The sequence below is a fragment of the Schistocerca piceifrons genome, chromosome 1 (genome assembly GCF_021461385.2).
Source record: "Schistocerca piceifrons isolate TAMUIC-IGC-003096 chromosome 1, iqSchPice1.1, whole genome shotgun sequence".
Lineage (NCBI taxonomy): Eukaryota > Metazoa > Arthropoda > Insecta > Orthoptera > Acrididae > Schistocerca > Schistocerca piceifrons.
In genome coordinates, this window is record NC_060138.1 from 573,669,604 (window position 1) to 573,697,553 (window position 27,950).

The 27,950-nt window shown below is 41.0% G+C and overlaps 1 protein-coding gene across 1 annotated transcript in view; it reads left to right on the forward strand.

Annotated features, from left to right (window-relative positions):
- LOC124804863 overlaps nucleotides 1-27,950 on the forward strand; it is a 178,137-nt gene that overhangs the window by 141,746 nt on the left and 8,441 nt on the right. The window contains exons 10-11 of the mRNA XM_047265229.1: nucleotides 5,273-5,381; nucleotides 21,684-21,860. Coding sequence (XP_047121185.1) covers nucleotides 5,273-5,381; nucleotides 21,684-21,860 — 286 coding nt within the window. The remainder of the gene's footprint in view (nucleotides 1-5,272; nucleotides 5,382-21,683; nucleotides 21,861-27,950) is intronic.

Here is a 27,950-nt window from a genome sequence, read left to right on the forward strand (position 1 = left end):
TGGAAAAATCTTGAGACTATCGTTTGAGGAATAAATGCACCCATTCTTCTCCTGGCAAATTACTATGAAATTTCTTCTCTTTTCTGCCAGATTTATCAAGGTAGCATTTAACTAAATATCTAATATCCAATTTAGTGAATGGAAATACCCACTGTGCAGCCCTCAAGATACCTTGCTTCAACATTTCTTCTTCCTCTTTATTTAGCACTGGCTGTCCTCCCCCTCCCCCCCCCCCCCCCCCCCCCCCCGCCCTTTTTATGTGCTTCCTGTACTTTATTTTAGTTGATTTAGGTATACCATACAAATTTTGTAGCACCTCTCCTGCTCTTATACGTTCTTGGCATTGTCCGAAATCACCCCACACAGTACACAGTTTTACAAAAACTGTCGTTATTTTATAACCTTGCATGAGAAACTCAACAAACTTGTACAGGAATTGTCTCAAGGCTGCTAGCTACTGAGCACATCGACAATTATGGTTACAATAACTTCCCGCTCGGCACAACAACAGTTTCCACTTTACAATAATGCATGGATTTTTAACACTGAGGCTGTTCATCAATTATTCACCTAGGAAAACAATTGACGCAAAATAAAAGTTGTGGAAAGTGATAAGTCCAATCTTGTGCTTAAAATAACTGGCAGACAGACATTAAAATAAGTAACTCTTTGTTTCTATGCAGTGGCAAAGAGCAAACAAGCCATACTGTCCAAATTTACCCCGGTGTCCGAAATCACCCCATTTGATGATACCCTCAAAAAAGGAATTCTTTTTTAAAAGCTATATATTTTCAAATTGTTTACAAAAGAACCTTATCCCTTTCAAAATATTCTCCATTACAACTAATACATTTGTCCTACTGGTGCTTCCACTGTTTAAAAAAAATTTTTTAATCATCTTCAGAAATGGCTTACAGTTCCTCCCTCATTCTTTTCTTGACTTCCTCAATGTTATCAAATCAGTGTCCTTTCATGTTCCTTTTCATGTGTGGAAATAAGAAAATTTCACATGGAGCCAGGTCAGCTGAGTAAGATGTATGGGGCAGTGGAATCATGCCATTTTTAACCAAAAACTGTCTAACAGTGATGGCTGTGTGTGCAGGTGCATTGTCGTGGTGGAAGAACCACCCACCTGGCTGCCTCAAATTGGGTCTATTTGATGAACACTGTTGCACAATCTTCATAAAACTTCCAAATGAAAGGTTTGATTAATGGTTTGACCTGGGTGAACAAACTCTGAATGAACTATGCCCTCGGCATCAGAAAAGCACATCAGCATTGTTTGGATGTTTGACTAGACTTGACAACTTCTTTTTTTCTGAGTCACAACCATAACACCTCAATAATGACCTTTGACAAAAAGTCTGGATCAGTTTCAACCTATTGTTTCAAAGCGCGACATGTTTCAGCTTCATGTTCTTTTTGATTGTCATGCTGAACCCAAGGAACAAACTTGGCAGCAACCCTTTTCATTCCCAGATCTTCCATGAAAATTCACTGAACCAAGCTCCAAGATAACCCACTAATTTCTGACAGTTCATCAATTGCCTTTTGATGGTCTGTGAGCACAAGCTCTCAAATTTGTTTCAATATTTTCGTCGATTCAGGCAGTTGATGGATGTCTGGAATGAGGTTTGTTATCAGTCAACATGTCATCATTTTGAAATCAAGCAAACCACTCGTACCCTGGAGTTTTTCCCATGGCATCATCTTGATGAGCTGTTTTCAACATTAAAGCAGTTGCAGCAGCATTTTTACCAAGTTGTTGTTGTTGTCTTTAGTCCTGAGACTGGTTTGATGCAGCTCTCCATGCTACTCTATCCTGTGCAAGCTTCTTCATCTCCCAGTACTTACTGCAACCTACATCCTTCTGAATCTGCTTAGTGTATTCATCTCTTGGCCTCCCTCTATGATTTTTACCCTCCACGCTGCCCTCCAATGCTAAATTTGTGATCCCTTGATGCCTCATAACATGTCCTACCAACCGGTCCCTTCTTCTTGTCAGATTGTGCCACAAACTCCTCTTCTCCCCAATCTATTCAATACCTCCTCATTAGTTCTGTGATCTACCCATCTAATCTTCAGCATTCTTCTGTAGCACCACATTTTGAAAGCTTCTATTCTCTTCTTGTCCAAACTATTTATCGTCCATGTTTCACTTCCATACATGGCTACACTCCATACAAATACTTTCAGAAATGACTTCCTGACACTTAAATCTATACTCGATGTTAACAAATTTCTCTTCTTCAGAAACACTTTCCTTGCCATTGCCAGTCTACATTTTATATCCTCTCTACTTCGACCATCATCAGTTATTTTGCTCCCCAAATAGCAAAACTCCTTTACTACTCTAAGTGTCTCATTTCCTAATATAATTCCCTCAGCATCACCCGACTTAATTCGCTTAATTTGCTTTTGTTGATGTTCATCTTATATCCTCCTTTCAAGACACTGTCCATTCCGTTCAACTGCTTGTCCAAGTCCTTTGCTGTCTCTGACAGAATTACAATGTCATCGGCGAACCTCAATGTTTTTATTTCTTCTCCATGGACTTTAATACCTACTCTGAATTTTTCTTTTGTTTCCTTTACTGCTTGCTCAATATACAGATTGAATAACATCGGGGACAGGCTACAACCCTGTCTCACTCCCTTCTCAACCACTGCTTCCCTTTCAGGCCCCTTGACTCTTGTAACTGCCATCTGGTTCCTGCACAAATTGTAAACAGCCTTTCGCTCCCTGTATTTTACCGCTGCCACCTTTAGAATTTGAAAGAGAGTATTCCAGTCAACATTGTCAAAAGCTTTCTCTAAGTTTACATATGCTAGAAATGTAGGTTTGCCTTTCCTTAATCTATTTTCTAAGATAAGTCATAGGGTCAGTATTGCCTCACGTGTTCCAACATTTCTGCGGAATCCAAACTGATCTTCACCAAGGTCAGCTTCTACCAGTTTTTCCATTCATCTGTAAAGAATTCGTGTTAGTATTGTGCAGCTTTACCAAGTATAAAACAAAATTTCACAGCTACATGTTGTTCACTTAAACTTACCATCATAAAAAATTAAACAAGGACAAAACAGTGCTTGCAAAAACAATCACAGTGGTTGAACAGAACAAGCCAGATTGACAACACAGGTAGCACTGAACTGCAATGAGTTGTGCTATAAATGCCTAGCAGCAGGAATGCATACTACACGAGCTCCACCCATGGCAATGTCATTCTGGTTTTTTCTGGGTACCCATTTGTAAACCCACACATGAACCCTGAAGCCAAATGCATCAGTGAAAAAATAAAATACCATTTTATGTGGTTGGAGAAACGAAAAAAAGTGTGAAATTTCAAGGTGAAAAAGATTTCCTCTCCAGGAATTTGGACCTTTTCACACCATAGGGTGCAACTATGAGTTCTACACTTCAGATGGTATGGTTGCACAATAGTGTGACATACTGGAGAGATGAGTATAGTTCAATCTGAGGGTGGTCTTGGGAGATTTTCAATATTCATCTAGTCATATAATGGCCAGAGTTACACTTTACCTAATCAACACAAAGTATATAGCATGGAAAGCAAATTTTGTTCAACTTTAGTTATGCCAGTATACGAGGGCGGTTCAGAAAGTAACCTCCGATTGGTCACAGTGCGGGTTGTGGGGGGAGTAGCGACGCCATCTGTGCGTTCACGCACTCAACAGGTCAGTCGGCATCAAGCCGTGGTCGAGTGAACGTCGTACCTGCGCTAGTTTAGTTTTTGTGGCAGTTTGAAATGTGTGCTGCAATAGAAAACCCCGCCAAATGTGAAGTGCGTGCTGTCATAAGGTTTTTTACAGCCAAAGGATATTCTGCAGCAGCTATTCATCGTGAGCTTTGTGCCGTGTACGGACCAAGAGTTATGAGTGAAGGAGTTGTCCGTGAATGGGTACGTTTATTTAAAAGTGGACGAGAAAATGTTCATGATGAAGAGAGGAGTGGTAGACCATCATTGGTGACTGACAAACTCGTTCAGACAGTTGATGCAAAAGTTCGTGAAAATCGACCTTTCTCAATGTCGGAGATGTCTACTGGTTTTCCACAGATTTCTAAGACTCTCTTGTATGAGATAGTGACAGCAAGATTGGGTTACCGTAAGTTCTGTGCACGATGGGTGCCCAAAATTCTTACCGACCACCACAAAACTCAAAGAATGGCCTCTGCATTAGACTTTCTGTCACGTTATGAGGACGAAGGAGAACCATTGTTAAACAGAATCGTGACCGGTGACGAAACCTGGATTAAGTATGTGAACCCTGAGACAAAAGAACAATCAAAGATGTGGGCACATTCAAATTCACCTACCAAACCAAGAAAAGCCTCGCAAGATTTTTCTGCCAGAAAACTGATGGCAACGGTGTTTTGGGATGCCAAAGGGGTGTTGTTGGTTGAATTCATGGAACGTGGTACGACCATTAATCAAGACGTGTACTGTGAAACAATAAAAAAGTTACAACGGGCTATACAGAACAAACGCCGTGGTATGCTGACTTCCGGTATCGTTTTTTTTGCACGATAACGCCCGTCCTCACTCTGCTCGCAGAACAACGGCCCTTCTTGAGTCCTTCAAGTGGGACGTTATCAACCATCCACCTTACAGCCCAGACCTGGCGCCAAGTGATTATCACCTCTTCATGCATTTGAAGAAATGGCTCGGGTCACAGCGGTTTGATGACGACGAAGAGCTCAAAGATGCGGTCACAGGCTGGCTCCAGGCACAAGCGGGTGATTTTTATGCAGAAGGAATTTCAAAGCTTGTGAAGAGATACGATAAGTGCCTCAATCGCTATGGAGACTATGTAGAAAAATAGTGCAAAGATGTAATTGTAAGATGTATATATTAAAATATTTTTATTTAACTTGGTGTATTTTTTAAAATCAACCAGAGGTTACTTTCTGAACGGCCCTCGTACATTAAAAATAGATGGCACTAAAAAATGCAGTATATGCATCATCATATTGTAGGCATGAAGAGATTTAGGGAGAGGCATTTTAGCAATCATTCTCCCTGCCATCATTTGTGAATTGAATGGGAAAAAGCCCTACTAACTGGCACAATGGGAAGGAGCCTCTGCCATGTACTCCACAATGGTCTTCAGAGTATGGTTGTAGATATTGGTGTAGACTGATTTTTCAGGGAACGTTTACTTTGAAATAGTATTTTGAACTATATGAAGTTCTTCAATAATAATATGTATATGAGCACTGCATAAATGACTCAATGAATCTTTATAATTTTCAGTGCTAGAACTGATGCTGAAGATTTCATGTCAGTAGAAGATACCCCACATATGGCAGATATGCTAGCAAGTAATCTCCTCTTGACCGAGGAGGGACCACACTATCTGAAGGTAACAAAAATATTTTTTTTTGTATCATTTTAACAGTTATGCAGTATTACCAATCTGGTAATAACTTCCATTTCACATGTGGACTATCTCTCTCTCTCTCTCTCTCTCTCTCTCTCTCACACACACACACACACACACACACACACACACACATACACTGAGGAATAAACTGATAGTTCCAAAAGTTAGGATAGTGGCATGTACTTTTACTTTATATGTTATTGGCAAAAATAAATATTTCATTTTCTGAAGATAAATCGTAATCAGTAGTTCTGTCCCATAATTTAATTAAGTTTTCTCAAATGTTTTTTCCTTTCTGCACAATTATGTAAACATTATGTTTTATAGATGTAGAACATAGTGTATTGTAACCATAAAATAACTGCTAAAGGCTACAGAACAACTATGCTTGATTCAGAATGAAAGTCACAACTGAAATGCACAGTCCTCTGTTACCTTTTTTTTATGGCCGCTCATAACATCATATTAAATAATAACTTCTTATACACACATAAGAGAACATACAATTTTATTTCTCTTTCTCATAAAATATGAAAGTGAATTATCAACAACGAAACATTCTAACTTCACAGAACAAAGGCATAGAGTAAACAGCACTCAAATAATTAATGTCTTCACCACCAACTGATGCACAGTGAATAACTGTTTATTTACTTTGTCTGTCCCCCCCCCGCCCCTGCTCCCACACAGCCCCCTCCTGGTGGCACAACAGAGATCCACCATATTTGCTGTTCTGGAAGATGCTTGCTCCTGTTGTGGCACCAAGTCTTGTACGTCTTCCCACTTTAAGTCTTCTGGCAGTAAGTGAGCAGGCTTCACTCGATCGACTGACACTGTAACCAGTGTATCATGAATCTGGAGCTCCATTGCTTGTGTGTTAAGTTGCAGTACAGTATACCATGGTTGCAAAGGAGCTCTTACTGCATTGGTTTGTAACATCACATGCAAACACTAGCTTAAGTCTTGGTGCACAAACGATGGAATGTCGCCATGGCATTTTGACGGTTGTGGTCGGAGGCTAGCCAGCTGTGCTTTAACTCTCTTCAATAAATACAGTAGATCAGTCTCACTCTTATGCTCTTCAAATAACTTACCAGAAAGTCACAAGGTTTCTCTGTACAGAAGCTTTGCCATGGATGCCCCAAGCTCTGGTTTGAAAACAGCAGACCCAATAACACCAGTTGCAATGCTGTAGACTAACTGTCACCATGGCACATCAATGCAGCTTTAAATGTTCTGTGCCATTGTTCTATCATTCTATTATTTTCTCAGTTATGTTTTGTTGTAAGGTGATGTTGAAATCTACAAATGTTTGCCAGTTTAAGAAATAATGAGGATTCGAACTGACAACCTCTCTTGCCAATCTCACAAATTCTGCTGAACTTGTTATCACTGCAACCCTTTGGAAGTAGTCTGCTATGATATTCTCTGCTTCTTTTACATGGTGGTGAACTGGCTTATGTATTCCAACTGTCTGAGCTATCTAGGTGACAGAGCATCTGTAAGCTTACTGAATGCAAAGTTGGGTGGTTTGTGGTCTGTGAACAATGTAAGTGGTCTACCATCCACATAAGGATAAAGTACCTTATTGCCTCATAAACCACTAGCAGTTCTCAGTCATACACACTCCAGTTCCTTTGTGCTTTCATGAGTTTCTGTGAGAAAAGCCCTAACGGCTGCCAGTGTCCAAGAGATCCTTGATGTAATGCTGCTCCAGTGGCTGTCTGACTTGCATCGACTATTGTAGGTAGTTTCATTTCTCTCTCAGGATGAAGCAGTAAAGCCACTTGCTGCAGACTTGTCATGACCTGTTCAAAGGCTTGCTGCATGCAGGGTGTCCAGTCTAGCTTCTGATGTTTTTTGATATTAGGGCCTGTCAGCACCTCTGTGAATGGTGCTTGCAGAACAGCTGCTCCCAAGAGATGCCAGTGGTAAAAATTTACAACATCTAAGAACTTACATTATTGTTCCAAATCCAACAGCTGAGCTATTTGTTGCACAAGTTCCACTTTCTCTTCCAGTGGGCAGATGCCTGGTTTTTTTGCAAGCTGCACCTATTTTCATTAATTATTATTCTGTACCTACATTAGTTTATCAAAAACTGCTTTAAGGTATGCCTTGTGGAGATTTAGTGTCACTGGAAACTCCAGCTTACCGGTACTGTCGAGACAGGTGAAGGTGAAGTTTAACCCTTGTAACACCTTATCCATAAAACATACCACCTTTGAGCCACATTTTTAAGGCTGAAAGTCATACGTAAAAAATTTGAAGAGGCCAGAAGGTGTAATGACAGCTGTCTTTGGTAAGTCAGCATCTGCAACTGGTATCTGATGGCATGCATTTTGACAACCTACGACACAAATATTTTGGTCCTACTAGTACATTTGTAAAATCGTCAATACTGGGCACTGAATATTTATCGCATGCAAGCATTCAATTCCCTGTAATCACCACAAGGACTTCAACTTCCATTTCTTTCTTTTATCAAATGTAAACATGCAGACCATGCACTATCAGGTCTTTGCATTACTCCTTTACCTAACATATATTTGAACTCAACCTTTGCATCCAAGAATCTGTCTGGTGGTAATCTTCTTGGTCTAAAAGAGACTGGAGGGCATGGCACTGTGTTTATGTAGTGAACTGTGCTTTGTGTCACTGTGGCTGGTTTTTATGCTGTTAGGCCCATATATTGGTCTACCACTGGTACCTGCATCGAACCACTTCCTCTTTCTCTGAATTTCCCTAGAAGCTCAGTTACAATTTCTTCTCCTTTCTCAAGCTGAGCCAACTGAATGTGAGTGGTGACAATGTATGCATACAGAAAATGCACGCATAATGTGGGTTCCGGTACATCCGCTATTACAAACATCCAACAACAAGTATTACAAAAACCTAAATTCACATCCTTGCTGCAGCTGCCATACATTGTTATTGGCTGCCATGAGCTGAACTAATGAACTGTTCTTGACGTAATGAGGTATATTTAACAGAATGACTTCCTCAACCAGCATGGATTCTGTAAATAATGATCAAGTGAAACCCACTTGCACTTTTCTCACATGACATTCTGAAAGTTTTGGATCAAGGCAGTCAGGTAGATGCAGTATTTCTTGATATCCATACAGCATTTGACTGAGCACCACTTCTACGCTTATTGTCAGAAGTTCAATCATATAGGGTATCAAGTGAAGTTTATGACTGGATTTAGGACTTTTTGGTAGGGAGGATACAGCATGTTATCTTGGTTGGAGAGTCATCATCAGATGTATAAGTAACTTTGGGTGTACCCCAGGGAAGTTTGTTCAGACCCTTGCTGTTTGTGTTGTATATTAATGACCTCACAGACAATGTTAATAATAAAATCAGACTTTTTGCAGATGATGCATATATCTATAATGAAGTACTATCTGAAACAAGTTTTATAAATATTCAATCAGATCTTGATAAGATATGAAAGTGGTGCAAAGATTGGCTACTGGTTTTAAATGTTCAGAAATGTAAAATTGTGCACTTCACAAAATAACAAAAATAGTAGTATGCTATTATTATAATATCAATGCATCACTGTTGGAATCATCCAACTCATCCAGATGCCTGGGTGTAACACTAGGGATATGAAATGGAATGATCATATAGGCTCAGTTGTGGGTAAAGCAAGTTTAGACTTCAGTTAATTGGCAGAATGCTTGGGAAGTGCAATTAGTCTACAAAGGAGATTGCTTACAAATCACTCGTGTGACCCATCCTAGATTATTGCTCAAGTGTGTGGGATCCATGCCAAATAGGACTAACAGAGGATATTGAATGTATACAGAAAAGGGCAGCATGAATGGTCACAGGTTTGTTTTGTCCATGGGAGTGAGTCACAGAGATACTGAACATACTGAACTGGAATATTCCTGAAGGAAGACATTAACTGTCCTGAGAGAGTCTATTAACAGAGTTTCAAGAACCAGCTTTAAATGATGACTCTATGAATATACTACATAGGAACCTTGAGAATAAAATTAGAATAATTACTGCATACACAGACACATTCAAACAATCATTCTTCCCAGGCTCCATACACGAATGGAACAGGAAGAAACCCTAATAACTGGTTCAATGCGACATACTTTCTGCCGTGCACCTCATGATGGTTTGCAGAGTATTGATGCAGATGTAGACTGATATTTCTCTCTCTACTGGCAATTTGTTTATGTCAGACATGTCTGTAGCAGATAATAATATAAAGTCTTCAAATCTCATACATAGAGTTATCACGATAAAGGCAAAAAGGAAGTGTCTGTACTTACAATCTCCACATTGTTGACATGTCGAGCATAACTGCATGGTAGAATGCACTTAGCGGCTCATTCGCCGAACTGTTTATGATACCGACATAGTTTTTCAAGTTTCATCTGTCACTGTTTCCTAAGTGCACTCTCTGAACAAGTGGACTTCCAAGCCTCAATTTGTGCCTGTAGCCTGTCTAGTTGTTGCTTTAGTTTCAGAAATTGTGTGGTTGTATCCTCCTGTTGACCCTTGTGAATTGCTGCCACCTGATACTCTTCCGACTTTGCTACCACTTCTGTGATGCTCAGTTTAATTGCTGTTTCCATTGTTGCATAAACACGTGGCCAGCTGGAGAACAGTGGTCATGTGACACACATTCTATATAACCACCACTGCTCCTACTGCCATGGGAGACTCTGATGTCCAAATATACTAGAGTATAGCATCCAAAAATTCTGCCTCTATCACTATCACCTGTAAGTGCCACCAAAATTCCAAGGGGATCTCTCACCTCATCGCTCACTGCATAACACATGGTGTATTTATTGATCTAATAGTTTACTAAGCCTGATTATCAAAATCTTTTTTAGAATTGTATATTTCTGTGTTGTTGGTGGATGCTTAATTTTGTCTTCTACTAATGCTTCCACTCTGGTGTCCAGACTTTTGACTGCTATTGTGAACTTTTCTTGATTGTTTGTTGCTTTATTATGAATGGATGCCAACTCTAAAATTGGAAACCAGAGTTCCAGTTTATCAGGCAGGAACTGAGGCAGTGCACCTTCATATGCCCTCTACATGACTTATCACATCTCTTAGTTTCATTAACTGCAGAGCCCAGTGTGTACCAAATAATTAATTTGTTCTGATGAAACATTTATGTGCCACATTATTTCATTCCATAAGTCTTGTACCTGACTATGCAGTATACTCTGTAGCTATACTAAATGTGTTGTAGGACTTCTGTACTCTGTCGTATGCATTTGCGAATGTATGTCACCTCGCTTGTTTGTTTCCTGCTATGCAAGTTTTTCTGAGTCTGGGGTCACCACTTTATGGTAGAGCACTTGCCCGTGAAAGGCAAAGGTCCCGAGTTCGAGTCTCGGTCGGGCACACAGTTTTAATCTGCCAGGAAGTTTCATATCAGCACACACTTCGCTGCAGAGTGAAAATCTCATTCTGGAAACATCCCCCAGGCTGTGGCTAAGCCATGTCTCCACTATATCCTTTCTTTCAGGAGTGCTAGTTCTGCAAAGTTCGCAAGAGAGCTTCTGTAAAGTTTGGAAGGTAGGAGATGAGATACTGGCAGAAGTAAAGCTGTGAGTACCGGGCGTGAGTCATGCTTCGGTAGCTCAGATGGTAGAGCACTTGCCCGCGAAAGGCAAAGGTCCCGAGTTCGAGTCTCGGTCGGGCACACAGTTTTAACCTGCCAGGAAGTTTCATATCAGCACACACTCCGCTGCAGAGTGAAAATCTCATTCTAGTACATATATTGCTAAGGACATTACTTATTAAGTTAGAACAACTTTTCCACATTCTGTTTGAATATCCATCAACATTATATGAGTCTTTGCTTTTTAGAATTTTTTACATTTTAATAATTTCAGGATGTTGGTTCCACTTCTAACTGCATAAAGTTTTGTGGGATGACATTTTTAAAATATTTTCTTCCTACTTCAACTGAACTGTTTTGCTGCTACATTTAGAAAGTACTTGCAACCTGTGAATTATCAGTCGCAATGAGGTCATTTAATTTCACTGTTTATCTTGAAAACTGACTGGTTGTCTTGTCACCTCTTTGACAGTATCACATTAGTTTTAATCTTTTTATCTGCATTATTAATTTCTGTCAGGATGTACATTCTTTTTAACATTTCATTGACTTTCCATAATATATTACAGTATCTTTTAGTATGGAAGTAGTGTTTAAAATTAGATTGAAACACTCAAACAATGATTCCAATTCTTTTTCCCTGCCTGTTTCTTTTAAGAAATGTACATTGAAATTTCCACAGACTAGAAATTGCTTCTTTTAATTTGAAAGGTAGCTCAATAATGGATCTAGATTTCTTATAAATAATGGGAACTTTCTTAAAGGGGATCTGTAGACTGTGACTGTTCAAGAAAAGTATTCTATAGTAACAGCCCACGAGCAGTTGCTTCTTGATTCTGATCTACACAAAAACTGTTTGTTTCAGTATTTTTTACTTTGTGTCCAATTTTTATGTATTTTGCAACTCCTCCTTTTTCCATGACAATTCTGAATGAAAAGGTTGCTAGGCTATAATCCCCATATTTAACTTCTCCAACCCTGTGGTTACATGGTGTTCAAAGAGCCACAAAACATGTATCACTTCAGAATATTGCACATCTTCTGAGCATACAAGAAGCTCTTCTTGCTTTTCAATCCCATAATTTTCTGATGTAACAAATTGATTTTACTGTTTTGGAAACTGTTATTTATATCATTGTCTTGTTCTACTTTCATGTTTTTCAGAGCTGTCTGTCTGTAACTTGAAAATAACCTAAAAATTCTGCAGGGATTTTGTGTTGTGTGCTTGTGACCCTCCTTATACTTTCTGCAAGATGCTCAGATAATCTGCCCTTGCCTCTCCTATCCAGGTTCTTGTTTTTGAAGGCAGTCACATTGATCAAAGAGATATCTGATGATGCAGTATGAGTTTAATTCCACAAGACAAGTAAAGTGACTATCAATATTTTGAACAAGGCTGCACTACAGCAATTGTTACAGAACAGCAGGAATTAAAGACAGCTAACCAGTTGCAATAAATGGTGCTTTTCAAATAACCTTGACCACGGTTTCAATTGATTTAAATCTGTCTTCTTCAGAAGGACAATTTGCATACAATGTGATAACTTGTAATGAAAATGCCTTGGACCAATATTACATGTCTAGCAGAAACTACTCTCTACAACAAATGTAAGAATATCACAAACAACATGGTATATACCAACACAAGGCAAGTAGTACTTACAAACTTCACATTAGCAATTCATCAGTAAAAGCTGTCTCCACATGACATGTATCAGCATCGGTGTGTATATCCATGTGTAAAAATTAAGGCTCTTAGAATCAAGGGCTTGTCACATCAGTAAAACCAATCAATTAAAGTGTAACAGACCATGTTAGTAGCTACATGCTGACTGAGGGAGAGTGGAAAGCACCAAGAAACAAAATTCTGAGTAGCATGCATCAGTAAACACGTACTCTTGGCAGTCTAAACAGCCAATAAGCATAAGCACATTGAAATTAGTAAAAGAAAAACAACATGCAAATCAATGATTATAGAATAAGTCATTGAAGAAGACAAATACTTCAAATATACTGGCATAAATTAAGACCATTAAAGGATTGTCAGTACATTATCACATGGAAATAGTGGTGCCCATACATAAGTACATTATTACACACCTAATGACAGCAATGAAATTAATATCACTTCCAGTGCATCATCATACAAGAAACATAATTGCCAGTACATAAGCCTTCTATTAAATATAATGACAATAAAGAGTAGAAATTCACATGTCTCTGAATAGTGGCAAACATAACAAAAGTGGGTAGCATCAATATCCTAGTACAATATAACTGACCAATGAAACTGTAGGCACAAGAATTGTACAACAGAATTTTGAGGAAATGAACCGCTCACAAGGGCTACCAGCAGTCATATGAAGATTTTTTTGGGAACAGTATGGGTTAGAAACCACCAAAAAATTGTCTACAGGCAAGCTGCAGCTGACCATTTAGTAAATTCCCATCTTTTCTCTCAATATGTTTATAGATCTATAATTCTTCCCAAAGGTCCATCCTGCACCCTTTGACTTCTTTGTGAAGAATAACTGTCTCTTCCACATTTTTTGGAGTGTGGTTGGCAATCAGTAGAAGTTCATCAGATGTAGAATTATGTATATTATTTCCTTCATTTCCTGACAGATGCTCTTTGTATCTTGTCCTCACAGCTCTACCTGTTTGACTAATGTAATAGCTTACATAGTTATTTCAGGTTAATTTATAGACACCTGAATTGGAAAATGAGTCACCAGTATTTCCCACAATATGCAATAGTCTTCTCTGCAAACTATTGTCTGTACAGAAAGAGACACTACAGTTATATTTATTCATTAGAAGATGTGTAATCCTTAAGAAACATTTCCTAAAAAGTGAATGCATAAGAGTAGCTTATTGTGAGAGAAACGATCGTTGCAAAACATCGAACATTTTCAAGAGTTTTTCTTTCTGAAGATGTGATCTACTATGCTCTGGTCATAGTCGTCGTTGACAGTGATCATTTTGATGACATTTAACTCATTTAGCTGACTGGAAGGCGATAAAGGGGTAGTTAAAAGATGGTGTATGGTGGAATCTAAAAATGCTAGTTTATGAGGTTTTGAATGCACCAAGTCAGTGAGGATAATATTATCTGAATAAGTTTGCTTATGGAAGATGTTGAAATTGAAGGATTCATTTTCTGCAGAAATTTTTTAATCAAGAAACTTTATAATTTCTTTTTCATTCTGAAGTTCTTTATGAAGCAAATTTCCTCATGGAAGTTATTACAGGCATTGAAAAACATGTCCAGCTCGTCATCACTGCCATCAAAAGTGATGGCAATATCATTAACGTATTTCACACAAAAACCAATTTTTTGATGTAATTCCAAATTAGAATTGAAGATTTTTTTCAAATGCATTGATGAAGACGTCAGTCAAAATACCAGCAACTGGGTTCCCCATAGCCAAACTGTAAGATTGATTATCGTTCTACCAGATTCCACAATAGATTTTATGATAGAGTTGTTAATAAAACATACATTATGTTTATGCAGTCTGAGAACAATTTATTATATAAAGGACTAAGTACCATCCACCATCTCAGCTTCATAAGGAGCCTGTCATTTTGAACCTTATTATTGCTTAAAGTTGGTTTTAATCTCTTAAGCTGGATCAGGAATTTCATAACATAACAGATAAAGAATTGGCATTGCAGTCTGATGTTTATACTACTGAACACAGACTAGTAAGAAGTATTAATCATAAGCTGAAAGAAAATCAGGCAGTAATTTCCAAAACTGACAAAGGCAATACTGTTGTCATTTCTCATAAAAAAGAGTATAGAAAAAACTATAGAGTTTTTGAGGATACTGACATTGTTGAGGCTTCTGTAGATCCAAATGGAATAGGTAGCACCCATCACAAGTTACCTTTGCATCTTCAGTATAAAATTAAAGATTCATTTGTTTTCAAACAAAACTTCTCTGTTGAAAATAGTAAAGATTTAATTGGCAAAATTCAAATGATATAGTGCACAGCTGATATCAGGGGCTGATCTCTTTTGATATTGTCTGTCAGTATACCCACTTGCTGGTATTTTGACTGACATCTTCACCAATACACTTGAGAAAACATTCTTCAGTTCCAATTTAGAATTACATCAAAAAATTGGTTTTTGTGTGGGGTATGTTAATGATATTCTCATCACTTTTGATGGCAGTGATGACGAGCTGAACATGTTTTTCAATGCATTTAATAACTTCCATGAAGAAATTTGCTTCATCAAAGAACTTCATAATGAAAAATTAGAGCTAAAGTTTCTTGATTTAACAATTTCTACAGTAAATGAATCCTTCAATTTCAACATCTTCCTTGAGCAAACTTATTCAGTCAATATTATCCCTGCTGACTTGATGCATTCGAAAGCTCATAAACTAGCATTTTTTCATTCTGCCATACACCATCTTTTAACTACCCCTTTATCACCTTCCAGTCAGCTAAATGAGATAAATGTCATCAAATCGATCACAGGCAGTAACGGATATGACCAGAGCATTGTAGATCACATCTTCAGAAAGAAAACCTCTTGAAAATGTTCGACGTTGTGCAATGATCGTTCCACCCACAATAAGAAATTCTCATGCATTCCCTTTGTAGGAAACATTTCTTAAGGATTACACATCTTCTAATGAATAAACATAACTGTAATGTCTCTTTCTCTAAAGACAATAGTTTGCAGAGAAGACTATTGCATATTGTGAGGAATGCTGGTGACTCATTTTCCAATTCAGGTGTCTATAAATTAACCTGCAATAACTACGTAGGCTATTAAATTGGTCAAACAGGCAGATCTGTGAGGACAAGATACAAAGAGTATCTTTTAGGAAAGGAAGTAACTATTATACACAACTCTATCTTTGCTGAACGTCTACAGATTGCCAACCACACTCCCAAAAATTTGGAAGACACAGCTATTCTTCACAAAGAAATTAAAGGGTGCAGGATGGATCTTTGGAAAGAATTAGAGATCTATGAACATATTGAGGGCAAAGATAGGAATTTACTAAATGACCATCTGCAGCTTGCCTGTAGACAATTTTTTGGTGATTTCTAACCCATACTGTTCCCAAAAAAATCTGCATACGACTGCCAGTAGCCTTTGCGATTGGTTTATTTCCTCGAACTTCTATTATACAATTCTTGTGCCTACACTTTCATTTGTCAGTTTATATTGTACTAGGATATTGATGCTACCCACTTTTGTTATGTTTGCCACTATCCAGAGATCTATGAATTTCTGCTTTTTATTGTCATTATATTTAATAGCAAGCTTATGCAAAGGCAGTTTTATTTCTTGCGATGATGTACTGGAAGTGATATTAATTTCATAGCTGTCATTATGCATGAAATAATCTACTTGTGCATAGACATCATTATTTCCATGTGATAATGTACTGACAATCCTATAAGGGCCTTAACTTATGCCAGTATATTTGAAGTATTTGTCTTCTTCAATGTCTTATTCTATAATCATTGATTTGCGTGTTGTATTTCTGCTGGTAATTTCAATGTGCTTAACCCTACACTGCATGAATTTTTATTTTAGCGCAAAAAAATATATGTGGTAGAAAATGTTCCCCAATGAAAGGGAAAAATATTGAAAAAATTATATAACTCATTTAACAATGTGAAAGTCATTATTTATTACTTGTTGCCATTTGGCAACATCATGCATTTAGACATAAAACACTCTCCAGTTACCAAAACTGTTACAACAGTAAATCAAACAGGATATTAATTAACAAATACATTTTATGGAACAAACATTTTATGAGATATTTGATTTTGAATTTAAATTTCATATTATTGATCTCAGTGGCATTTAAAGCAGGATATTTGTGTGAAATAAATCTGAAAACATTAAAATCACAGTACATGATATTTAGTGGAACAGTTACTGTTCTTATTAAGATACAGCTCCATGTTACATTTTTTGCATTTAATAATGGTATAACATTTGCAATTTTCAGTTTTGCAACTCTGTTTTTTATCTAAATAAACAGATCAGTGTCCGACCTGATCGAACCTGACATTTTTAGTTGGATGGTGTGAAGCTGTCTTCTTCTTTGCTGGTGGTTTCTCTATAAAACTTGGCCTTCCTCTTTTTTGTGTAGAACTGAAACCAATTTTGAGCAAAGTTTCAGCCAATTCAGTCCTAAAATTTGCTAATTGGAGCTCCTTAGCTTGAAACACTGGGTAGCGGATGCTGTTAACTCTGTGGTACAAAATCCAGCTGTTGATTGTGACTACATCAACAAGATAGTAAAATATTCAAAAGTACCACTTCTTACTGGGCATTATGATTCTGTATCTGCCAATGAGACTGTCTAGAAGATCCACTCCCCCCATATACTTGCTACAAATTTGCACAATTTTTGAACAAGATACAAAGATATGTTCCTTCCCACTTCTATCATATCTCTTTACATTGCTTGCAGGGTCACTTCCTACAAACATAGATAACAACATGACTGTCATGTTGTCCTTCCAGAGTACATTTGAGATCTCTGTTCCTTCATAATTTCCAATAAACTCAAGTATTTTACCCCTTCCTCTTTACTCAGGGACTTGTCATCTGGGAGTTTCTTATTGTGAACTGTACTTCTTCTAACAGTCCCTAGAGATAAAAATGCATCTTCCCTTCAAATAATGCATTAGCAGTATTGATGTGTAATAATTATCAAAGTAAATTTTGTGATTTACATTCTCTGGTACATTCTGGCATAATCTAACAACCACATTGCTGCTGGCACCAACATCTGGCTCTGCATCATTCTTGTCCCATTCATTTTCATGTCCTGTATACATCTCCATTTTGTAAGCCTGCCCAGATACACCACAAAGTAAAAACAGTTTATATCCATATTTATGGGGTTTATTTGGCATGTACATTTTGAGATGGTGCCTGGCTTTGGTAGCACACATCTGTTCATTTACATTAGTATTTGCTAAATTGTCTAGAAAATGTAAGAAGCACTTCACTTGCACAAATTTATTGACAGTAATATTGTCCTGTACAACTGATGGGCCCACAATGTTATTCCAATACATCTTCACATTTTTTAGTGTTACAACAGAAGAGAGGATACAAACACCTAAAAACTTTTGAATCTAGGTACTATAAAGCATAGATTCGCGTGAAATCAACTCCAAAATATTTTCATTGAAAAAATACAAAAAGAAGTCATTTGGAGTTTCCTTTGCTAATAGCTCATCTGGTAAAGCTTCTTTTCCAAGAAAAGGTTGCTCTACATACTTCATCTCTGCTTTCTTCCACAACACATCTCGTATTTTCTGTACCTGTGATGTATTGTTCTTACCTTGCGCAGATATTGCAGCAGCAGTGCCTCTCATACTTGCAGTTGTAGTTCCTGCCGCAACTATCGAGGTGTCTGCATTGATTGACTGCCCAGCACAATCAGAATCATTTGAAGTCACATTGGATTTGCTGGCTGGTGGGGCTGAGCGGTTCTAGGTAATACAGTCAGGAACCACGCGACCACTATGGTCGCAGGTTCGAATCCTGCCTCAGGCATGGATGTGTGTGATGTCCTTAGGTTAGTTAGGTTTAGGTAGTTCTAGATTCTAGGGGACTGATGACCTCAGAAGTTAAGTCCCATAATGCTCAGAGCCATTTGAACCATTGAACATTGGATTCAAGAAGATTAACAGTTTCACTGTGTGATTTCACAGATTTATTGCTGCTGTCACATATTTCATCTTCATCACCACTGTCATATTCACTTTTACTCTGAACTGGTATTTAAAACCAAATTTCTTCTGTCAACTCCTTTATCATCCATCGTCATCCACAAAATAAACTTTTTCAGGATTCATGATACCTAATTTTATAAAAGAAAGAGCATCAAATCACTGAAATTGCAGAAATTTTGTCAGCACTGAGTGCAAGCTTTCTAAGCAAGTACATGACAATGTTACGACTGAATTCATAGTCTTCAGTTAAAACTTGCGGGCTGAGAGGCTGTGGTCAATGTATGAAATTTCCACCTAGCATTTCATCTCCATCTGTGGGAGACATCTTATGAGGTCGTCCGGCTACTGTAGGCAGTAGCCGGACGACCTCAGAAGATTTCTCCCGCAGATGAAGATGAAATGTTGGGTGGAAATTTTATACATCGACCATGGCCTCTCAGCCTGGAAGTTTTCACCGAAGACAACACCGGCTGTGAAAGCCTACATTGTATGAATGCATAGTGTTGCCAAATGGTAACATGTAATTTTCTTTACACACAAACTTACTTTTAAGGAAAAAAATTAGTGTTTAACATCTCTGTAACATGATAAAATTTGTTTACTTGACAGAAGTTATGTCAGTTTATAATTACATTACGCAATTTAATGCTCAACAGTGAGTAAAATTCACTGGAGCACTCTTTGTTACATTTCTCCTCAATTCAAGACTGTGCTGCCATCTGTGGTGGAAACGATCAACTAAATGCTTAGACTAGACTCCAATGTATACAATATGCATGGTGCTGCCATCTGGCAACAAGTAGTACACTCGAAAAACGTAATTAAAATTAGCATTGCCAAACGGCAACACCATGCAGTGTAGGGTCAAGCTTATTGGCTGTATAGACTGCCAAGCATACGTGTTTATTGGTGCATGCTATTCAGGATTTTTTTTCCTGGTGCTCTCCACTCTTCCTCTGCCAGCATGTAGCTACTAACATGGTCTGTTACACTTTAATTGATTGGTTTTACTGATGTGACAAGCCCTTGTTTCTAAGGGCCTTAATTTTTACATATGGACATACACACTGTTGCTGATACATGTCATGTGGAGACAGCTTTTACTGATGAATTGCTAATGTGAAGTTTGTAAGTACTACTTGCCATGTGTTGATATATATCATGTTGTTTGTGATATTTCTACAAGTGTTGTAGAGAATAGTTTCTGCTAGGCATGTAATATTGGTACATGGCATTTTCATTATAAGTTACCACATTGTATGCAGGTTTGCCTTCTGAAGAAGACAGATTTAAATCAGTTGAAACCTTGGTCAAGGTTATTTGAAAAGCACGATTTATTGTGACTGACTGGTTGTCTTTTATTCCTGCTGTAAAGCAAATATCATAGAATCTAGATACATTTATCTATAAGTACCAAAGAATTAATGAAATGAAATAAAATAAAATAACAAGGTAGATGTCCCACATCATCATATTTTTTAGAGTTAGTTTGTGGTAAAGGAATTTTCCTTCATTAAGTCATGTATTACGAGGGCCGTTCAGAAAGTAACCTCCGGTTGATTTAAAAAAATACACCAAGTTAAATAAAAATATTTTAATATATACGTCTTACAACTACATCTTTGCACTATTTTTCTACATAGTCTCCATAGCGATTGAGGCACTTATCGTATCTCTTCACAAGCTTTGAAATTCCTTCTGCATAAAAATCACCCGCTTGTGCCTGGAGCCAGCCTGTGACCGCATCTTTGAGCTCTTCGTCGTCATCAAACCGCTGTGACCCGAGCCATTTCTTCAAATGCATGAAGAGGTGATAATCACTTGGCGCCAGGTCTGGGCTGTAAGGTGGATGGTTGATAACGTCCCACTTGAAGGACTCAAGAAGGGCCGTTGTTCTGCGAGCAGAGTGAGGACGGGCGTTATCGTGCAAAAAAACGATACCGGAAGTCAGCATACCACGGCGTTTGTTCTGTATAGCCCGTCGTAACTTTTTTATTGTTTCACAGTACACGTCTTGATTAATGGTCGTACCACGTTCCATGAATTCAACCAACAACACCCCTTTGGCATCCCAAAACACCGTTGCCATCAGTTTTCTGGCAGAAAAATCTTGCGAGGCTTTTCTTGGTTTGGTAGGCGAATTTGAATGTGCCAACATCTTTGATTGTTCTTTTGTCTCAGGGTTCACGTACTTAATCCAGGTTTCGTCACCGGTCACGATTCTGTTAACAATGGTTCTCCTTCGTCCTCATAACGTGACAGAAAGTCTAATGCAGAGGCCGTTCTTTGAGTTTTGTGGTGGTCGGTAAGAATTTTGGGCACCCATCGTGCACAGAACTTACGGTAACCCAATCTTGCTGTCACTATCTCGTACAAGAGAGTCTTAGAAATCTGTGGTAAACCAGTAGACAACTCCGACATTGAGAAACGTCGATTTTCACGAACTTTTGCATCAACTGTCTGAACGAGTTCGTCAGTCACCAACGATGGTCTACCACTCCTCTCTTCATCATGAACGTTTTCTCGTCCACTTTTAAATAAACGTACCCATTCACGGACAACTCCTTCACTCATAACTCTTGGTCCGTACACGGCACAAAGCTCACGATGAATAGCTGCTGCAGAATATCCTTTGGCTGTAAAAAACCTTATGACAGCACGCACTTCACATTTGGCGGGGTTTTCTATTGCAGCACACATTTCAAACTGCCACAAAAACTAAACTAGCGCAGGTACGACGTTCACTCGACCACGGCTTGATGCCGACTGACCTGTTGAGTGCGTGAACGCACAGATGGCGTCGCTACTCCCCCCACAACCCGTACTGTGACCAATCGGAGGTTACTTTCTGAACCGCCCTCGTATTTCCCAATAGTCTCTCTAATAAATTAAAAATAAAATTAGTTCACAGTAAATTTATCCTTTGTATGGCAGGTTATGTGGCAGTTCTTACAATACAGTTCCCACTGGTTGCTTGGACAACTTGGTATGCTGGAACCAGGAGAATCTGCACCACAAAGTCCTCCTATTATACCTGCCATTGCATCAAGGCCTACCCCTGTGTGTTTGCTTCACACTATGTTTCATGTGGGTCATCGCCCATTTGACCAGGTGAGTCTTGGAGTGGGTAAAGAAACACATAGCCACATGAAAGTGAAGATAAGTGTATTGCTCCACTTGACATGTGATATACTGATACATTCTCTTAGCTACACTTTAAACATCTGAACATATTCATTTATTTTTTTCAGTTACCAGAACCAAACATTTTTCTATTTACTGAAATATTGAGAACAATGTAATACCATCAATAATGTCAACTGAATCCCAAGTCATTTGTGCAAGTATTTTATTTTCACACAAACCTGGGGTGTAGCCTCAATTCTCATTCATACTGGAATACATACACTCCTGGAAATTGAAATAAGAACACCGTGAATTCATTGTCCCAGGAAGGGGAAACTTTATTGACACATTCCTGGGGTCAGATACATCACATGATCACACTGACAGAACCACAGGCACATAGACACAGGCAACAGAGCATGCACAATGTCGGCACTAGTACAGTGTATATCCACCTTTCGCAGCAATGCAGGCTGCTATTCTCCCATGGAGACGATCGTAGAGATGCTGGATGTAGTCCTGTGGAACGGCTTGCCATGCCATTTCCACCTGGCGCCTCAGTTGGGCCAGCGTTCGTGCTGGACGTGGAGACCGCGTGAGACGACGCTTCATCCAGTCCCAAACATGCTCAATGGGGGACAGATCCGGAGATCTTGCTGGCCAGGGTAGTTGACTTACACCTTCTAGAGCACGTTGGGTGGCACGGGATACATGCGGACGTGCATTGTCCTGTTGGAACAGCAAGTTCCCTTGCCGGTCTAGGAATGGTAGAACGATGGGTTCGATGACGGTTTGGATGTACCGTGCACTATTCAGTGTCCCCTCGACGATCACCAGTGGTGCACGGCCAGTGTAGGAGATCGCTCCCCACACCATGATGCTGGGTGTTGGCCCTGTGTGCCTCGGTCGTATGCAGTCCTGATTGTGGCGCTCACCTGCACGGTGCCAAACACACATACGACCATCATTGGCACCAAGGCAGAAGCGACTCTCATCGCTGAAGATGACACGTCTCCATTCGTCCCTCCATTCACGCCTGTCGCGACACCACTGGAGGCGGGCTGCACGATGTTGGGGCGTGAGCGGAAGACGGCCTAACGGTGTGCGGGACCGTAGCCCAGCTTCATGGAGACGGTTGCGAATGGTCTTCGCCGATACCCCAGGAGCAACAGTGTCCCTAATTTGCTGGGAAGTGGCGGTGCGGTCCCCTACGGCACTGCGTAGGATCCTACGGTCTTGGCGTGCATCCGTGCGTCGCTGCTGTCCGGTCCCAGGTCGACGGGCACGTGCACCTTCCGCCGACCACTGGCGACAACATCGATGTACTGTGGAGACCTCACACCCCACGTGTTGAGCAATTCGGCGGTACGTCCACCCGGCCTCCCGCATGCCCACTATACGCCCTCGCTCAAAGTCCGTCAACTGCACATACGGTTCACGTCCACGCTGTCGCGGCATGCTACCAGTGTTAAAGACTGCGATGGAGCTCCGTATGCCACGGCAAACTGGCTGACACTGACGGCGGCGGTGCACAAATGCTGCGCAGCTAGCGCCACTCGACGGCCAACACCGCGGTTCCTGGTGTGTCCGCTGTGCCGTGCGTGTGATCATTGCTTGTACAGCCCTCTCGCAGTGTCCGGAGCAAATATGGTGGGTCTGACACACCGGTGTCAATGTGTTCTTTTTTCCATTTCCAGGAGTGTATCTCACACACTGTCAATGTGAGAAATGAAAGTATTGACAATCAGTACATATTAGAAATATTCTCCTGATGAACTGATTAACAAGTTGTTCCAGAAACCACTAAGTTTGAATTGCTTATACATCTATCACGAAGTTATACATTTGGAAACAAACGCACACTGTCTGATAACAAACTCCACTGATTGATTACTAATAATGGCAAAAATAAAAGAAATTTAAAGTGACCTGTTGCTGTAACTGCCCATTAATCAGTTTATTTGCTACAGATATGGAGTTTCACAAACCAATAGCACTAATTTCAAAAAAGTTTGAGGGAATATAGTATAGTTGTAGGTAAACAACTAGAATTCTCTCATATACAGATTTATCCACACTTAGCGTCTACACAGATACAAGTCCGGAGGCTAACTGCCGTTAGCGTCAACATGCTCTCCAAAGCCCTCTCCTCAAAGATAGCACACTTACGCACAGAACAAATATCGATTTTTATGGCGCTCTACGCCACATAGCCCCCCCCCCTCCCCCGCGCAGTATGGAGTACGTCCCTGTGAATGGGGGGGGGGGGGGGGGTGAGAAGTTAGGAAGGTAACACACAGGTCTTCTGCGTCAGGCAGAAGCGGTCGACTGGTAGGAGACCGGGGGGTGAAGCCCGGTACGTCGATGGTGAAGTCAGCAAGCGACGCCGGCGGCTGAAGACGACGTCCCGTCCTGGAGTGAAGGTGTAGCACTTCGTCAGCCGGCAGGCGGAGAATCACCTTGCCAGAAGGCCTAACAAAGGCATGCAAATTGCCACACGCAGCACTTCTGCTCAATTTAAAGCGGCACACCACACGAGATTCTGCACTTCCTCCCTCAATATTGTCACACACGAGTACCACACACACTGTATCGCCATCTACGACAACAGATAATTTATGTATGTCATCAGGGTGCACATGTGTTGTGAATTCTTGGATGGCACCTGTACGAGCAATGGTAGGGAGGCAGAGAGGTGTGGGAAAGCCATGGCAGGGGGAAGCATCTGCTAAGAGGGGGGTGGCAGGTGCACTAGACTGTGCAGGAGACAACCTCGGGCGATCAGCTGACAGACGAGGGAACGTGACCAAAGGCAACGAGGAGCCAGCGTGGGTTGAACGGCATGACAAAGAGCTGTCACACGAAGATGGTAACACAATGGTAGAATCCGAGTGGTTGGCAGTTCGACTGCGAGGGCTGTGAGGAGTGAAGCCCCGAAAAGATTGGCCACTCGAATTAGATGAACGCGGAGAAGGAGCAGTGCTCGGCAGAGAAACACGCTGTGGAAAATCAATACCCAAATGCATGGTGTGGGAAGATGGATGGCCGCTCGAAGCAGGAATGGGCGAAATAGGGGCAGAATCAGGGAGGTTCACCTGAGGCTCAATGAAAGCTGGTTTCACTCGGTTGAGTGAGACCGTGGTTACAGAGTCTTTTATGAGGAGATCCATGTTATTCTCAGAGCGTTTGATGACCTTGTAAGGACCTGTGTAGGGTGACTGAAGCGGGGTTTGACTGAGTCATCTCTGAGAAATACGTACTCACAAGAGTCTAGCATGCGCGGTACGTACACGCGCGGAGGTGTATGAGCAGCCGGAGGTGGCGGCTGAATTTTGCTGCAGTGCAAGCGCACCTGCTCGAGAAGTGAAGGGAGTTCAGAGGGCCATGGATGTGGGGTCGGAGTGACTAATTCTCCATGCAAAACCAGAGGTTGGCCATATACAAACTCGGCTACGGACCCCTTGAGGTCTTCCTTGAAAGTTGCACGAAGGCCAAGAAGCATGAAGGGCAGTCCTCTGTCCATAGTGAGTCATGGCAACTCAGGGCAGACTTCAGGGTGCGATGCCATCGCTTGACAAGCCCATTGTTTTGGGGGTGGTATGCTGAAGTATGAATTTTGACAATGCCACACATTTTACATAAGTCAGAGAAAACTGAAGACTCGAATTGTCGCTCCTGTTCAGTGGTGAGGTAAACAGGTGAGCCAAATCTAGAGATCCACGAATCTAAGAATGCTCGACTTACTGTCTCAGAGGTAATGTTCGGAATAGGCACAGCCTGAGCCCACCGAGTCATCCTGTCAATAGCTGTAAACAAGTAACGGAAACCCTCGGACGGGGGCAAAGGGCCTACGAGGTCAACATGATGAACATGGTGAAACCGGCCTGGAGGTTGGGCAAAACAGCCAAGGGGTGGAGAAGTGTGCCTGGAAACTTTGTTCTGTTGACACACCATGCATGCCCTTGCCCAAGACTGACAGTCACAGCGCATGTTTCTCCAGACAAACCGTTCAGCTACCAGACGGGTGGAGGCTTTGACACCGGGGTGTGCTAATGTGTGTAGTTTGGCGTTGAAGGGGCTTAGGAATGAATGGCCGCAACATACCAGTCGATTCATCACACCACACTAAGTCAGATACGCCAGGGAAAGTAGAGCGTACCGGTTGAAGAGAGGAGCTGTGGTCTTAAATTAACTGCATGGTATCGGGGTCTGCCGATTGCAACCGAGGTAGGTCCGTTAAGTCAATTAAGGTTGTCACAGCACCAACACGCGAGAGAAAATCAGCGACCACATTGTCCGCTCCTCGGATGTAGCGAATGTCATTTGTAAATTGCAAGATGTAATCGATGTGACGAAAGCGTCGTGGGGGGCGGATCAGCTGCAGGATTTTTTATGGCAGGAACCAAAGGCTTGTGATCAGTGAGCACATAGAAATCTCGTCCCTCAACATCAGTTCTGAAGTGTCTTATGGCCTCGTAAAATGCAAGTAGTTCTCTGTCGAATGCTGAGTATTTCTTCTGCGCGTTGTTTAGCTTTTTTGAGAAAAACTGCAGGGGGGTCGTAACATCGTTGTATGTCTGACTCAGTACTGCGCCGATAGCATTGTCACTAGCGTCAGTAGTGATAAACATTTTGGCATCCGCCCGTGGGTGAGCAATAGTGACAGCGGAGGCCAACAGCTGTTTGAGTTCATTAAATGCCTTGTCCATGTCTGGTGTCCATGGTACCTGGCGGGTGCCAGAAGTTTGTGGGCCAGCGAGAGCATCTGTGAGAGGAGCCTGCACTGCAGAAGCGGCTGGCAAATGTTTGCGGTAATAATTAACTGTTCCGATGAACCTGCGTAATTCCCTGTAGGTCTGAGGGCGTAGCATCTCGAGAACAGGCTTGATCCTGTCCTGTGGTGGTGTCAGACCATCTGATGACACAACATAACTTAGGAATGTGACGGATGACTGGTGGAATTGAGTCTTTTTATTGTTCAGTTCAATACCAGCGGCTGCTAAAATATCTGTCACGACTTGAACACGCTCCTCACTCTGTTCTAAAGTAGAAGCAAAAACCAATATGTCGTCCACATATACAAAACAAAAGTCTAGATGGGATAAAGTTTGATTGATGAAACGCTGCCACGTTTGGGGTGCATTTTTCAACCCAAACAGCATAAATTTGTATTGGAACAGCCCGAAGGGAGTGGTTATGGCAGTCTTTTCAATGTCCTCCGGAGCCATAGGAATCTGATGAAATGCGTGCTTACAGTCCAAAACAGAGAAGTACTTTGCACCTGCAAGCGCATGATTGAAGTCTGCGATGTGTGGGACCGGATATTTATCAATGGTGGTGCGGGCATTTAAACGCCTATAGTCTCCGACCATACGCCAAGTACCGCCTTTCTTTTGGTCAAACAGGATAGGACTAGCCCAGCAACCGGAAGAAGGTTCAATTATTCCCTTTTGTAACAGATCGTCCAATTGTTCTTTTGCAATTTTCATAAATTCCGGCTTGAGGCGGCGTGGACGTTGCGATATGGGCGGCCCATCGGTTAGACGTAACCGAAGAACTGTGCCGTTAGTGACTACTGCAATACGTGGCACGGCACGATAGTCAGATGTCCGTGAAGCGGAGCAGGCAGTGGCGGACGGGCCAAGCTGTGGCGCTGAGGGCACGGAAGTACAGGTGTGCCACCCGCTCGTAGGCTGCGTAAAGGCCGCACACGTGTTAACATGGGCGAGGTTGGTACACTGGTTCTTGGTAGCGGACCGTGCCGCTATGAGCGCTGTAGGCACGAGTGGGGCATGGCCGGACAGCAGATGGCCGTAGTTCATTGCCACAAGCTTGGCAAGTTAATTTTCCATTTGGAACGCAAGGGGCATGAGCACTCGGGCATACCCTATCATTACAAAAGGGGGTGCTGACACAGTTTACAGAGTTCATAACATTGTCGTTAACGTGCGCGGGCACGGGAACACCAGATTGGCATGGACTGACCTTGTCTGTAGCCGACGAGTCATCTCCTTGTAGTGCCGCGAGGCATTGTTGTGTGGAGGCCAACTCGTGGTGTATGTCGCGGAGATGCAG